Below are 12,113 nucleotides of genomic sequence, written 5' to 3'. Positions count from 1 at the left end.
AGTGGTGCAAAATAGAACAAGAAACAAAACCATTCAATACAAGGATGAATTAAAACGAGACACTAATTGGACAGTTCTGTCACTTACTTGACCCAAGTGAGATAGGCAGATGGGCTTGCTCTGCAATACATCATTCTAGAATTTCACAAAATCGATCAAGCCTTCTCTACGCAAATGCAGAAATTCCTAACAGATGAACCCCACTTCCCTAATTATAGTTTAGCATCCCTGTCATTATCCTGCTGAATTACAGCCCATGCCCCAAGGCTTTAATGTAAAAGTACATACGTCTGCACACAGAACTGCTGTTCCCCATTCACTGATGTACAAATTTATTATTTATTCAACCTTGTTTTACTCTCAGTCCTGTACATTCCAATATCGAGTTTCCCCAAAACTTATTTGAATTTTCCTTCCAGTTTATAAACCTGTCATTCCTGGGTCACTAAATTTCAGTACTTTCCCTACATACAATAAAAAAATGGTGCCAATAACCAGCACCCAGGTACACCAGCTTCAATCCTTCTTCAATCTCAGCAAACTCTACTAATACCATCCTTTTTTTTTCCCCTTACCAGCCATCTGTACTTATGGCATCCTGCTGAATCCTGTGACACTTACAGAAACATGCCCATTAAAAATCCATGGACACATCTACTACAACATCTTCCTAATGCTATTAAATGTGTCTCACATAGCGCGCTTCAACAAATCTATTTGTTCTCAACTGACTCACATTTCTAAAGACTCACTAATTTCCACAGCTGACATCAGACTAATGATGATAATTACCTGGTTTATCCTTCTCTCCCTTCTTGTACAGAGGCATTACAATGGCTACCCTTCAGCCTACTGGTATAATTTGACTATTTAAGGAAGATTGAAAAATTGTGGTCAGAACCTTGGCTACTGCCTCTCTAACTTCCTTCAGCAGCCTTGAGAATATGCTTTTAGATAACTTTCCCATCTCAAGGTCTGCTAACAACTTCTCTGCAGTTATCTCAAGGCACATCCCATGTTATCTTCTGGTATATCTACATACACACTTTTTAAAAACCTGCCACCAAGTATATTTTCATTCTGCAAATTTAAGTTTTGCCACATTATTCTTCTACCTTTCAAGTATGCTTATAATGCTCTCATTGCCTTGCTCTTAACTGCTACCCTTTTCTACATTCCTTCTTCAGCCCCGTTTTAATTTCCTTATGGATTTTAAGCATAGAACATAAACATAGTACAGCACAGGAACAGGCTCTTTGGCCCACAATGTCTTCACCAAACAGGATGCTGGAATTAAAGTAATTCTCTTCTGCCAGCATATGATCCATATCCCACCATTCCCTACATATTCATGCATCTTAACTGCTTCTTAAACACCACTATTGTATCTGCTTCCATCACTCCCCCCAGCAGCTCGTTCCAGGCACCTATGAGATCTCCCCTCAGCCTCCACACTCCGGAGAAAACAACCCAAGCTTGTCCAATCTCTCATAGCTCATACCCTCTAATCCAGGCAGCAGCCCCTGGTATACCTCTTCTGCATCCTTTCTGAAGCCACCACATCCTTCTTGTAATGGTGCAACCAGAACTGAACACAATATTCTATACGTGGCCTAATCAAAGTTTTATATAGCTGCAACATGATCTCCTAACTTTTACACTCAACGCCCTAACCGATAACAGCAAGCATGCCTAATGCCTTTTGTTTTAAAAACACTTGTGTTGCTACTTTCAGGGAGCTATGGACTTGCGCCCCAAGATCCGTTTGTACATCAATGCTCCCAAGGAGCTGCCATTTCCTGTTCAAGTTCTTTCCCTATTTCTTTATATTCCGAGGACCTGTCTGATTCCAGCTTCCTAAACCTTAGATATACTTCCTGTTTGAATAAATTTACAATCCCTCGTCATCTAAGGTTCACATACCTTGCCATCCTTATCTTTCATCCTCACCCGGAACATGCTGGTGCTCAACTCTAATCAGCTGGCCTTCAAAAGACCTCTGATGTCAGATGTGGATTTACCCCAACAGCGACTCCCAATCTACATCCCCAGTTCCTGCCTAATATTGTTGAAATTAGCCTTCCCCTGATTTAGCACCTTCAAAGGACCAATCTTAAAACTTACAGAATTATGATCACTGTTCCCAAAATGCTCCCCCACTGAAACTTCAATCACCAGGCCAGGTTCATTCCTCAGTAGGCGGCCTTGTACAGTTCCTTCCCTGGTTGTATTATCTACATATTGTTTCAATACCTACCAAATTCTGCCCCATCTAAGCCTCTGGCACTAAGAAGTCTCAATCAATATTGGGGAAATTAAAATCCCCCACAACGACCTTGTGTTTTCCCATCTTTCCATGATCTGCCTACGTTTGTTCTATCTCCCGCTCGCTATCGGAAGGCCTATAGTATACCCAAGGTAGAGCAGCAAGGTAATTCAAGGGAAATCCAAGGCAGGACAATTTGGCCCCACGATATACTCTTCCTGCGCTATATAGGAAATTAGGATCACTTCAGAAGTGCAGGCGACTCCTGCAGCCATCTTCCTCTCAAACAGATAAACCTCACAGAGTTCTGTTTGGGGAGGGAGTGGAGGGGAAAATGGCCTCCGTGGAAAGCAGCAACAGCCAGGTTTGTGGCACCATATCTGGCTCTGCTGCCTGCTGGGTGGGAAGGAAGGTGGGTAGGGAGAGAAAAGACAAGGAGCGCTAAGTGATGTGGGATTCAATTGGTTTCAATTGTAAAGGAAGCAGACAGGCATTTCTGCAGCCTCAAATTAGATTCTCAAATGTTGTCGTCTCCCTGATTCTCCCAGGGAGAGAGGCTGCAGAAAATCTAAAAGGGGAGGGCAAAACAGCTAGAAGTCATAGTCCACACTAACAACTTGGGCAAAGAGGGACAAGATCCTGCACCATGAATTTAGAGATCTAGGGCATTGGGATATAGATTAAAGAACAGGACCTCTAAGGTTGTAATCTCTGGATTACTTCTGGTGCCACATGCAAGTGAGAGTAGGAATAGGAGATTGAGGTTAGGTCAGCTGAATATTTGGCTGAAGGGATTTTTAGATCATTGGACTGTTTCTGTGAAGGTGGGACCATTACAAGAAGGACAGGTTGCACCTGAACCAGAACTGGTGCAACCTCTTTGCAGGGAGGTTTGCTCATTCCTTTGGGGAAGATTTAAACGAATTTGGTGGCAGGGAAATGAGGCACAAAGTAGATGTATTTTTTTGTGGGGGGGGGGGGGGGGGTGGGGGTGGGTGGTGGAAGAAGAGTAGGTACAGTCAAATATAGGAGAAAAAGTTAGTCCAGTAAGGCAGACATGAAAAGATTCAGGTGGAATGTTCATCACCACATGGGAACATAATAACATAATATTATAAAAGAGACATATAGGAGCTTCACAAGATGGTGGGGGGGGGGGAAGAATGGGGTAAAGGGAGGAGGGAGCATTGTAACATTAAGGAGAGCACTACTGCTATAAGAGGGAAGATATCCATGAAGGCTTGTCGTACAAAGTCATACGGGTAGAACTTGGAAATAAAAGATTAGCACTTTGCTGGGGTTATATGATAGGCCTAACCACAGTAAGTTGGAAATAGAGGAAATAGTGTAGACACATCACAGAAGTAACAAGGGCAATAGGTTTACAGTAACAGGGGATTTCAACTTCCCCAAAATTAACGTGTGAAAAGCTTAGAGGGGGCAGGAATTTTAAAATGTGTCCATAACTTTGAGTTGATACGTAGATAGTTGTACTGGAGACAGCAGTATTGTAACTAACCTTAGGGAATGAAGCAATGCAAATCAATGAAGTGTCTGTGGGTGAGAAATTTGGGGATATTGACATTAACTCTTGGTTTCAAGTTAGTTATGGAAAAGGATAACTATTGTCTATAAATTAAGGTCCCAAAGTGGGGTGGGGTGGGGTGGGGCGGGGGGCAGGGGGCAAGAGATGGGACAAACTTCAAGGTCACAAGACAGGACCTGGCAAAAGTAGACTGGGAGCACCTAACTGTAGGTAAATCTACATCTGACTAGTTAAAGTCTTTTAAAAGTGAAATAGTGAGAGTTCAAAGCCAAAGTGTTCCTGCAAGGTGAAAGATAAACCAGGCACATCCAGGGAACCCTGAATGTCAAGGGATATCATACGCTTGATTAAAAACATATTCCAGATATGGAGTACTGAAAGCAGGTGAGGCATTTCAGTGTAGAATGTGTAGGGAAGTACACAAAAAAAAATTGAGTACAAAGAGGAACCACAAAATATCACTAGCAGAAAAGATTAAGGAGAATTCCAAGGCATTTTGTACTATTAAGAGCTAGGGAATGACCAGGGAAAGAATAGAGCCTGTTAGGGAGCAATGTGTGTGTGGAGCTAGAGAATGTAGGGAGGTCTTAAATGAATACTCTCATCTGCATTATCAAGGAGAATGACATCAGGGAGGGGAGAACAGGAATATTCTAGAGCACATCACAACACAAAAGGAAGATGTGTTAGATGTTTCAGCGGGCATAAAGGTAGATCCTCAGGACCTGATAAAATGAATCCTAGATTGTCATAGGAGGCAAGGGAGGAGATTTTTAAATCTTTGCTGATGACTAGTGGACAGCAACTGTGGTATCTTTATTCAAGGGCAGCAGGGATAAGCCAGGTAATTACACACCAGCATGTCTAACATCAGTGGTAGGGAAATTATTGGAAAAAGTTCCGAGGGAGAGGATTAATCTATATTCAGAAAGGCTTAGATAGCACAGCTTTGTTGGCAAGAGATCCTGTGATAAATTTGATCGAGTTTATTTTGAAGTAACAAAATACATTGACGGAGACAGTGCAGTCAATATAGATTTTACTGAAATCTTTGATAAGGTCCTACATGGAAGGCTGATCCAAAAAGTCAAAGCATATGGAATCAAAGGCAAGTTGGTAAATTGGATCCAAAGTTGGCTTGATTATAGGATACAGAGGGTAATGATGAAAGGTTGCTTTTGTGATTGGAAACCTGTGACCAGTGCTGTACAAGGATCATTGCTGGGACCCTTATTATTTGTCATATACATCAACTTGGATATGAATGTAGGAGGTATGATTAGTAAGTTTGCAGGCAAGATGAAAATTGGTGGTTTTGTTGATAGTGAAGAGGATAATCTTAGGTTATAGAATGATTATGCTGTGTGCGCAAGTTGGGAGGAGCAATGGCAGGTGGAATTTAATCCCAATAAGTGCAAGATGATGCTTTTGGGAGATCTAATAAGGGTAGGATATGCCACATGAATGACAGTGGCCTAGTGAGCATTGCGGAACAGAGGGATCTTGGTGTACAAGTCCATAGATCCCCAAAGGTGGCAGCACAGGTAGATAACATTGTGAAGACAGCAGACAAGATGCTGGCTTTTGTTACCCTGAACATACAATGCAAGGGCACGAAGGTCATGGTACAACTTTACAAAACTTTGGTTAGGCCACAGCTGGAGCATTGTGTCTAGTCAACACAGTACAGGAAGGATACGATTGCACTGGAAAGGGTGCAGAGGAGACTTACCAGGATGTTACTGGTATGGAACGTTTCAGTTACAAGGAGAGATTGGACAGACTGGGTTGCTTTGCCTTGGAGCAGAGGAGGCTGGGGGGTGGGGGTGGAAAACACAACGACATGATGGAGATATACAAAATACGAGGGGCAGAGAAGGTGGATGACTTTTCCCCATAACAGAGATGACTTAAACCAGAGAGCAGAGATTTAAGGTGAGGAGTAAGCAGGATCGTGATCAGAGGGAAGATGCTGGTTACAAATCTTTTTTTTAAAAAAAATGCTGAACATTAGCAGTAACCTTTACTGTGCCTGCAAAGGCTGGCATTTGGTATTAACTCCTGGGGATAATAAGTGAAGAATGGAGTTAGTTTACACTGTTGTTTCCCTCTTATTCCCTCACACTGCACTTTTACATCCATTCTTTTATTCCCTCCAGATTTTGCACTGTTCTGCAGATTTTCCCCACACAACTTGTCACTGTGTGTAGGATAGGCAAGAGGAAGTGCTCAGTACGTTTCACCAGAAAAGTTTCCATATCTTTATTGGTATGCTGAAGTTTTACTGGTTTTCTGGGCAGTCTACCTAAACAGGAAAGCAACAACTGTCTTTACCATGCAAGAAAAGAGAAATATACCTTGAATAACATGACCAGTGAGCCTTACATCTGTGGTGGGCAAGCTGTTGGAAAGGATTCTTAGAGATAGGATCTATGGGCATTTAGAGAATCATGGTCTGATTGGGGACAGCCAGCATGGCTTTGTGAAGGGCAGATCATGTCTCACAAGCCAGATAGTTTTCTTTGAGGAGGTGACCAGACAGATTGATGAGGGTAGTTCAGTAGATGTGGTCTACATGGATTTTAGTAAGGTATTTGACAAGGTTCCACATGGTAGGCTTCTTCAGAAGGTCAGAGGTCATGGGATCCAGGGAAGCTTGGCCACGTGGATTCAGAATTGGCTTGCCTGTAGAAAGCAGAGGGTTGTGGTGGAGGGAGTGCATTCAGATTGGAGGGCTGTGACCAGCAGTGCCCCACAAGGATCAGTTCCGGGACCTCTGCTTTTCATGATTTTTATTAATGACTTGGATGAGGGGGTAGAAGGGTAGGTTGGCAAGTTTGCAGACAACACAAAGGTTGGTGGTGTGATGGAAAGTGTAGAGTATTGTCGAAGATTGCAGAGGGACATTGATAGGATGCAGAGCTGGGCTGAGAAGTGGCAGATGGAGTTCAATCCGAAGTGTGAGATGGTACACTTTGGAAGGACAACCTCCAAGGCAGAGTACAAAGTTAATGGCACGATTCTTGGTAGTGTGGAGGAGGAGGAGGAGGAGGATCTGGGGGTCCATATCCACAGATCCCTGAAAGTTGCCTCACAGGTGGATAGGGTAATTAAGAAAGCTTATAGGGTGATAGCTTTTCAGAGCCGCGAGATAATGATGCAGCTCTATAAAACTCTGGTTAGACCACACTTAGAGTACAGTGTCCAGTTCTGGTCGCCTCATTATAGGAAAGATGTGGAAGCGTTGGAAAGGGTGCAGAGGAGATTTACCAGGATGCTGCCTGGTTTAGAGAGTATGCATTATGAGGAGGGACTAAGGGAGCTAGGGCTTTACTCTTTGGAGAGGAGGAGGACAAGAGGAGACATGATAGAGGTGTACAAAATATTAAGAGGAATAGATAGAGTGGACAGCCAGCACCTCTTTCCCAGGGCACCAATGCTCAATAGAAGAGGGCATGGCTTTAAAGTAATGGGTGGGAAGTTCAAGGGAGATATCAGAGGAAGGTTTTTTTTTACCCAGAGAGTGGTTGGGGCATGGAATGCGCTGCCTGGGGCGGTGGTGGAGGCAGATACATTGGTCAAATTCAAGGGATTACTAGATAAGCATATGGAGGAATTTAAAATAGGGGGATATGTGGGAGGAAGGGGTTAGATAGTCTTAGGCGAGGTTTAAAGGTCGGCACAACATTGTGGGCTGAAGGGCCTGTATTGTGCTGTACTGTTCTATGTTCTAATGTAAAATGTTTGTTACATCCAATCGGACAAAATGGTTTTGTGTGATTTTATGTAGTAGGGTTAGTTATTTTTCATCTTACTCATAGCGCACAATTGTCTTGATAGAATTAAATGCACATCCACAAATTCAAGAAAACCATGGACCAGAGAAACAAAGGACTGCAGATGCTGGAATCTAGATGAAAAACATGATGCTGGAGGAACTCAGCAGGCCAGGCAGCATCCGTGGAGAAAAGCAGATGGTCAACAGTTCAGGTCAGGACCCTCCTTCAGGATTGAAGATAGGAAAAGAGGAAGCCCAATATATAGGAGGGAAAAGCAGAGCAGTGATAGGTGGACAAAAGAGAGGAGGTGGGGTGGGCACAGGGTGGTGATAGGTAGATGCAGGCAAGAGATAGTGTTAGGCAGGTGCACAGGAGGAGGGGAGAGCAGATCCACTGGGGGTGGGGGGTGGGTCAAAGGTAAGGAGAGAGAGGAAGAAAAAGGCTAGGGAAGGGAAGAGAAGAAGCATGGTCGGGGGGGGGGGTGGGGGTGGAAATTACTTAAAGTGGGAGAATTCAATATTCCTGCCATTAGACTGCAAGGTTCCAAGACAGAAAATGAGGTGCTGTTCCTCCAGCTTGCGCTTGGAATTCTCCTGACAGTGGAGGAGGCCGAGGACTGACAGATCAGTCATAGTATGGGAGGGGGAGTTGAAGTGACTGGTAACGGGGAGATGCAGGTCGTGGTTACGGACTGTGCAGGTGTTCTGCAAAACAGTCACCTAGTCTGCGTTTAGTCTCACCAATGTAGAGGAACCATGGGACTAGTTATACCATCAGGAAGAAATCTCATTCTGGGATTTACACAAATTGCTGGAGACATTCATCTGGACACACTAAAAAGTTGTTTAATCAGATGAGGTGTGGTGTCAGAACAATTACCAAGCTTAAGAAACCGGCACTTCTTGCAATTAATTCTTAAACTATGCCGGGGTAGTGGTGGAAGAAGAGACAATAGTGGCATTTAAGAGGCTTTTAGATTGATACATGAATGTGCAGGGAATGGAGGGATACTGATCACGTGCAGGCAGAAGAGATTTAGTTTAATTCGGCATCATGTTCAGCACGGACATTGTGGGCCAAAGGACATGTTCCAGTGCTGTACTATTCTGTGTAACATCTTCAAAATTTCCTTTAAAAAAATTAAATAGCTCAAGATCAATCCAAAGCCTCTTCTTCAATAAATACACCACTTTCTTTGCTCATACCTTAGTTGCTATTAAACGACTTAGTTATTTTTCTTTGTACTTCCCCCTCCACAGCATAAATTTTATCCAATGCTTGAGGAAGATTAGTTATGTGTACATGCTGTTTTCTTTACAACCCAAAAGTATGGTTTCCCCTGAACTACACCAGTGTCCAACAAGAATTTCCCCAGAAAATCCCAGCTCACTTACCCAAATCAGTTTGGCAATTAACCTCTGCTGTGAATTCTGTCACTTGTCCCAAATACCCTAGAGCTTGGCACCAACAACCCGGCCAGATGTACATCACGTTTCTGAATTCACAACACCAAGCACACCTGAAACAGTAGGATCCTCAGCACCAATTGCGGAGTCTCCTCTTCTTCACCATCATAGGTCCCTCAGTATTGAGGGCAATTGTTACTCCAGTTCTTTGGATTCTGAGGTGGCTGATGAAGCCAATGCAAGACCCACAGATGGCAATAGAGGGAATATGGAAGTGGGCAGCATAAAAAGTACTGCATTCTTTGCTATTTACACTGAGATTGCGTGCTCCCAATGCACACACACAGGTAGTTCAGCACCAACCAAAATGATCCTTCTCCACTTACAGAAGTCATGGGCAAGGGGTTCCCAGGAGTTGATGTGACGTTTTCAAGGAGACTTTTCCTCTGTCCACCTGGAAATAAAATCAGTCATACAGCACAGAAACAGGCCCTTCAGCCCACCAAGTCACATCAAGCACCCATTTTTACTAATCCTATTTTATTCTCCCCACATTCCACTACATCCTACACTCTATAGGGAATTCACAGTGACAACTTTACCTAGGAACCTACCAGTCTTTGGGATGAGGGAGGAAACTGGAGCACCCAGAAGAAACTCCTGCAGTCACAGGGAAAATGTGCAAACTCCATAAAGGCAGCACTGGAGATCAGGACTGAATCCACCTCACTGGAGCTGTGATATAGCAGATCTACTAGCTGCATCACTGTATCACGCTGATCTCTTGTGTGACAGCAGTTGGAGTGTTCATTTCAGAAGTATGCTGTTGGACATGTTGAACAATCCAATGGAGTCAAATGAATGGAATTAGGGCCTGAATGCTGGGGACGTTGACACAAGAGAGGACATTGGTATTGGTTTATCTTGCCAGTGGATTTGACAAGATAGCATTAGAGATATCTCTCCCATGTTTTGAGATGCCTAATGCAGGCAGGCCTCATCTCAGAAGATGACAGGAGAACAAGAATCACTGCTGCCCAGTCGACCACGGGCTTTGTGCTGGGATTACAGGCTTGATCTTTGAACAACTTTTTCAATCCATTTAGCATTTGTAACATGGATTCAAAAACCCAAGGTACTTTGGGCTAGCTTATAAATATCTAGGGTACTCATGACAGGTGATGGAACTCCGAGCAGGGGCCCATTAGTCAAATAATGTGAACATGCTGCGGGCAAGAGAGCTGGGTTTTTGTTTTAGGGAAATCCTTGTTAAACATTGGTGTTGTGACGCTGAGAGCAAACAACACCTTGGAAGGTAAAAAGAGCAGCAGGAATTTCAGAACGACCCTATTCCTTCCTTATTTCCCCCCCAGCCAGGTCAAAACCTTAATCACATCACAACACAGTGCCTTAAATTTGTGTAGTAATCCTGAAAGGGGGGGGGGGGAGCTTTATGTAAGTGTACGTAGAGTATACCAAGGAGTTTCCCAAAGCCCAGATAGCCCCTCACTTACACAGGTGGATTGGGATGCTGGACCCGGAGCCACTGACAGGATCACCGTGGTACAACCAGTGCAAGTTTGACACCAGTGGACCGATCTAAGGGCAGTGGGCGGTTACTTGGGTCGCCCCATGTTGCCACCGCCGGACTCGCGGTCCACTGGCGAAGGGGTTTCACCGCCTGTCCACATCCCCAGAACCCGCTGGCCCACAGCCCAGGCCCGACCCGGCTCCCCTCCCGAGAGCCGCGGGAAGCAGCGCCGGCGCCGGCTGCAGCCCAAAGGCCTGATCCCCGCGCCCCGCTCCGGCTGGGCCCTCCCCACAGGCCGCGGCATTTACCTCGACATGAAACCCGTCCAGCGCCTTCCGAACGGGACTCCGGATCCTGGTGGAGCAGGCGAACGACGCTCCCGCTGGGATTCGCCGGGCACTCCGTCCCCCCCCGGGTGAATAAACCGAACAGGAGCAGAGCGGCAGCCAAACCAAGCGGCTAATATGGCGGCCGCGGGGCGAGCTGGTGCACCGCTTAAATACTTCCGGCTCCGCGCCCTCCGGCCCCCTCTGCCGGTGGCTCCCAGATTGTCAGCAGCAGCTCCCCCCGTGTCCTTGCTGAATCTCACCCTGTGATCTTTGATCAATAAATGACAGGTCCAGAAAATGTTGATGCATGAACACATCATGTGGGGGTATAACCAGTTCCTGCGAGCACACCCTGACCCTTTCAGCTCATCATAAAAGCAGAGCACATAGATGAGAAACAGGAATGCAACATACAAGCCTCACCTCAATAGGAACTCAATTCGGATTCAGATTAGTTTATTGTCGTATACACTAGGTTGCAATGAAATTCCTTGCTCGCAATTTTGGGTCGGAAAGCACAGAAGCAGGCCCTTCTATTTGAGTACTCCACTTTGACTCTCACGTTTCAGCACTCTGTTTTGGGTAGTCCCGTTCCAGGATTCTTTTTTTTCATTCCTGTTCATGCCCAACTGCTTGGAAGCACCTGTTTTGGCACTCAAGTTTGAGCACTCCTGTTTCTGCCCTGACATCTGTGCCCTAACTCAATGGTATTAGTGGGGGCACAGTGGCGCAGCTAGTGGGGTTCCTCCCTCACAGTTCAAGAGACCCGGGTTCAATCCTGAACTCAAGTGCTGTCTGTGTGGAGTTTGCAATGTTCTCCCTGTGACTGCATGGGGTTCCTCCCACACCCCAAAAGGCATGCTGGTTGGTGATTAAAAGGCCAATGTAAATTGTCCCCAGTGTGTAGTTGAGTGGTAGCATCTGGGAGCAGTTGATGAGAACATGGGGTGAATAATAGAAACACAAGAGGCTGCAGATGCTGGGAACTGGAGCAACGTATAATCTGGCAATCTTCCCCTTCACTCTCTGTCCTGATGCAGGGCTTTGACTAGAACTGTCGACAATTTCTTTCCCCTCCAGAGATTCTGCTTGACTTGCTGAGTTTCTCCAGCAGATTGTTGTGGGGAGAATAATAATGGCATTAGTGTAAATAGGCGGTTGATGGTTGGCATGGACTTGGTGGGAGGAAGGGCCTGTTTCCGTGCTGTATGACTCTAATTAGGCATAACCACCAATGTAGCTTTGCCCATACACTG

The 12,113-nt window shown here is 45.0% G+C and overlaps 1 protein-coding gene across 5 annotated transcripts in view; it reads right to left on the bottom strand.

Annotated features, from left to right (window-relative positions):
- The window catches only part of ube2j2 (ubiquitin-conjugating enzyme E2, J2 (UBC6 homolog, yeast)), a 33,486-nt gene extending 22,378 nt beyond the window's left edge, over nucleotides 1-11,108 (bottom strand). For 2 of the 5 annotated variants that reach the window (XM_052039495.1, XM_052039493.1), the window contains exons 1-2: nucleotides 10,837-11,028; nucleotides 9,384-9,451 (exon numbers count right to left, since the gene is read on the bottom strand). Coding sequence is in view for 1 of the 5 variants with exons in the window: in XM_052039493.1 (XP_051895453.1) it covers nucleotides 9,384-9,392 (9 nt within the window). In the remaining 4 variants the exon portion in view is untranslated. Of the gene's footprint in view, nucleotides 1-9,110; nucleotides 9,348-9,383; nucleotides 9,452-10,836 lie in introns of those variants that run through there. The other 3 variants (XM_052039498.1, XM_052039496.1, XM_052039497.1) reach the window with 3 other exon arrangements.
- Between the last annotated feature and the right edge of the window lie 1,005 nt (nucleotides 11,109-12,113).

This window comes from Pristis pectinata, chromosome 26, assembly GCF_009764475.1.
Source record: "Pristis pectinata isolate sPriPec2 chromosome 26, sPriPec2.1.pri, whole genome shotgun sequence".
Lineage (NCBI taxonomy): Eukaryota > Metazoa > Chordata > Chondrichthyes > Rhinopristiformes > Pristidae > Pristis > Pristis pectinata.
This window is presented reverse-complemented; position numbering and strand designations above follow the sequence as displayed.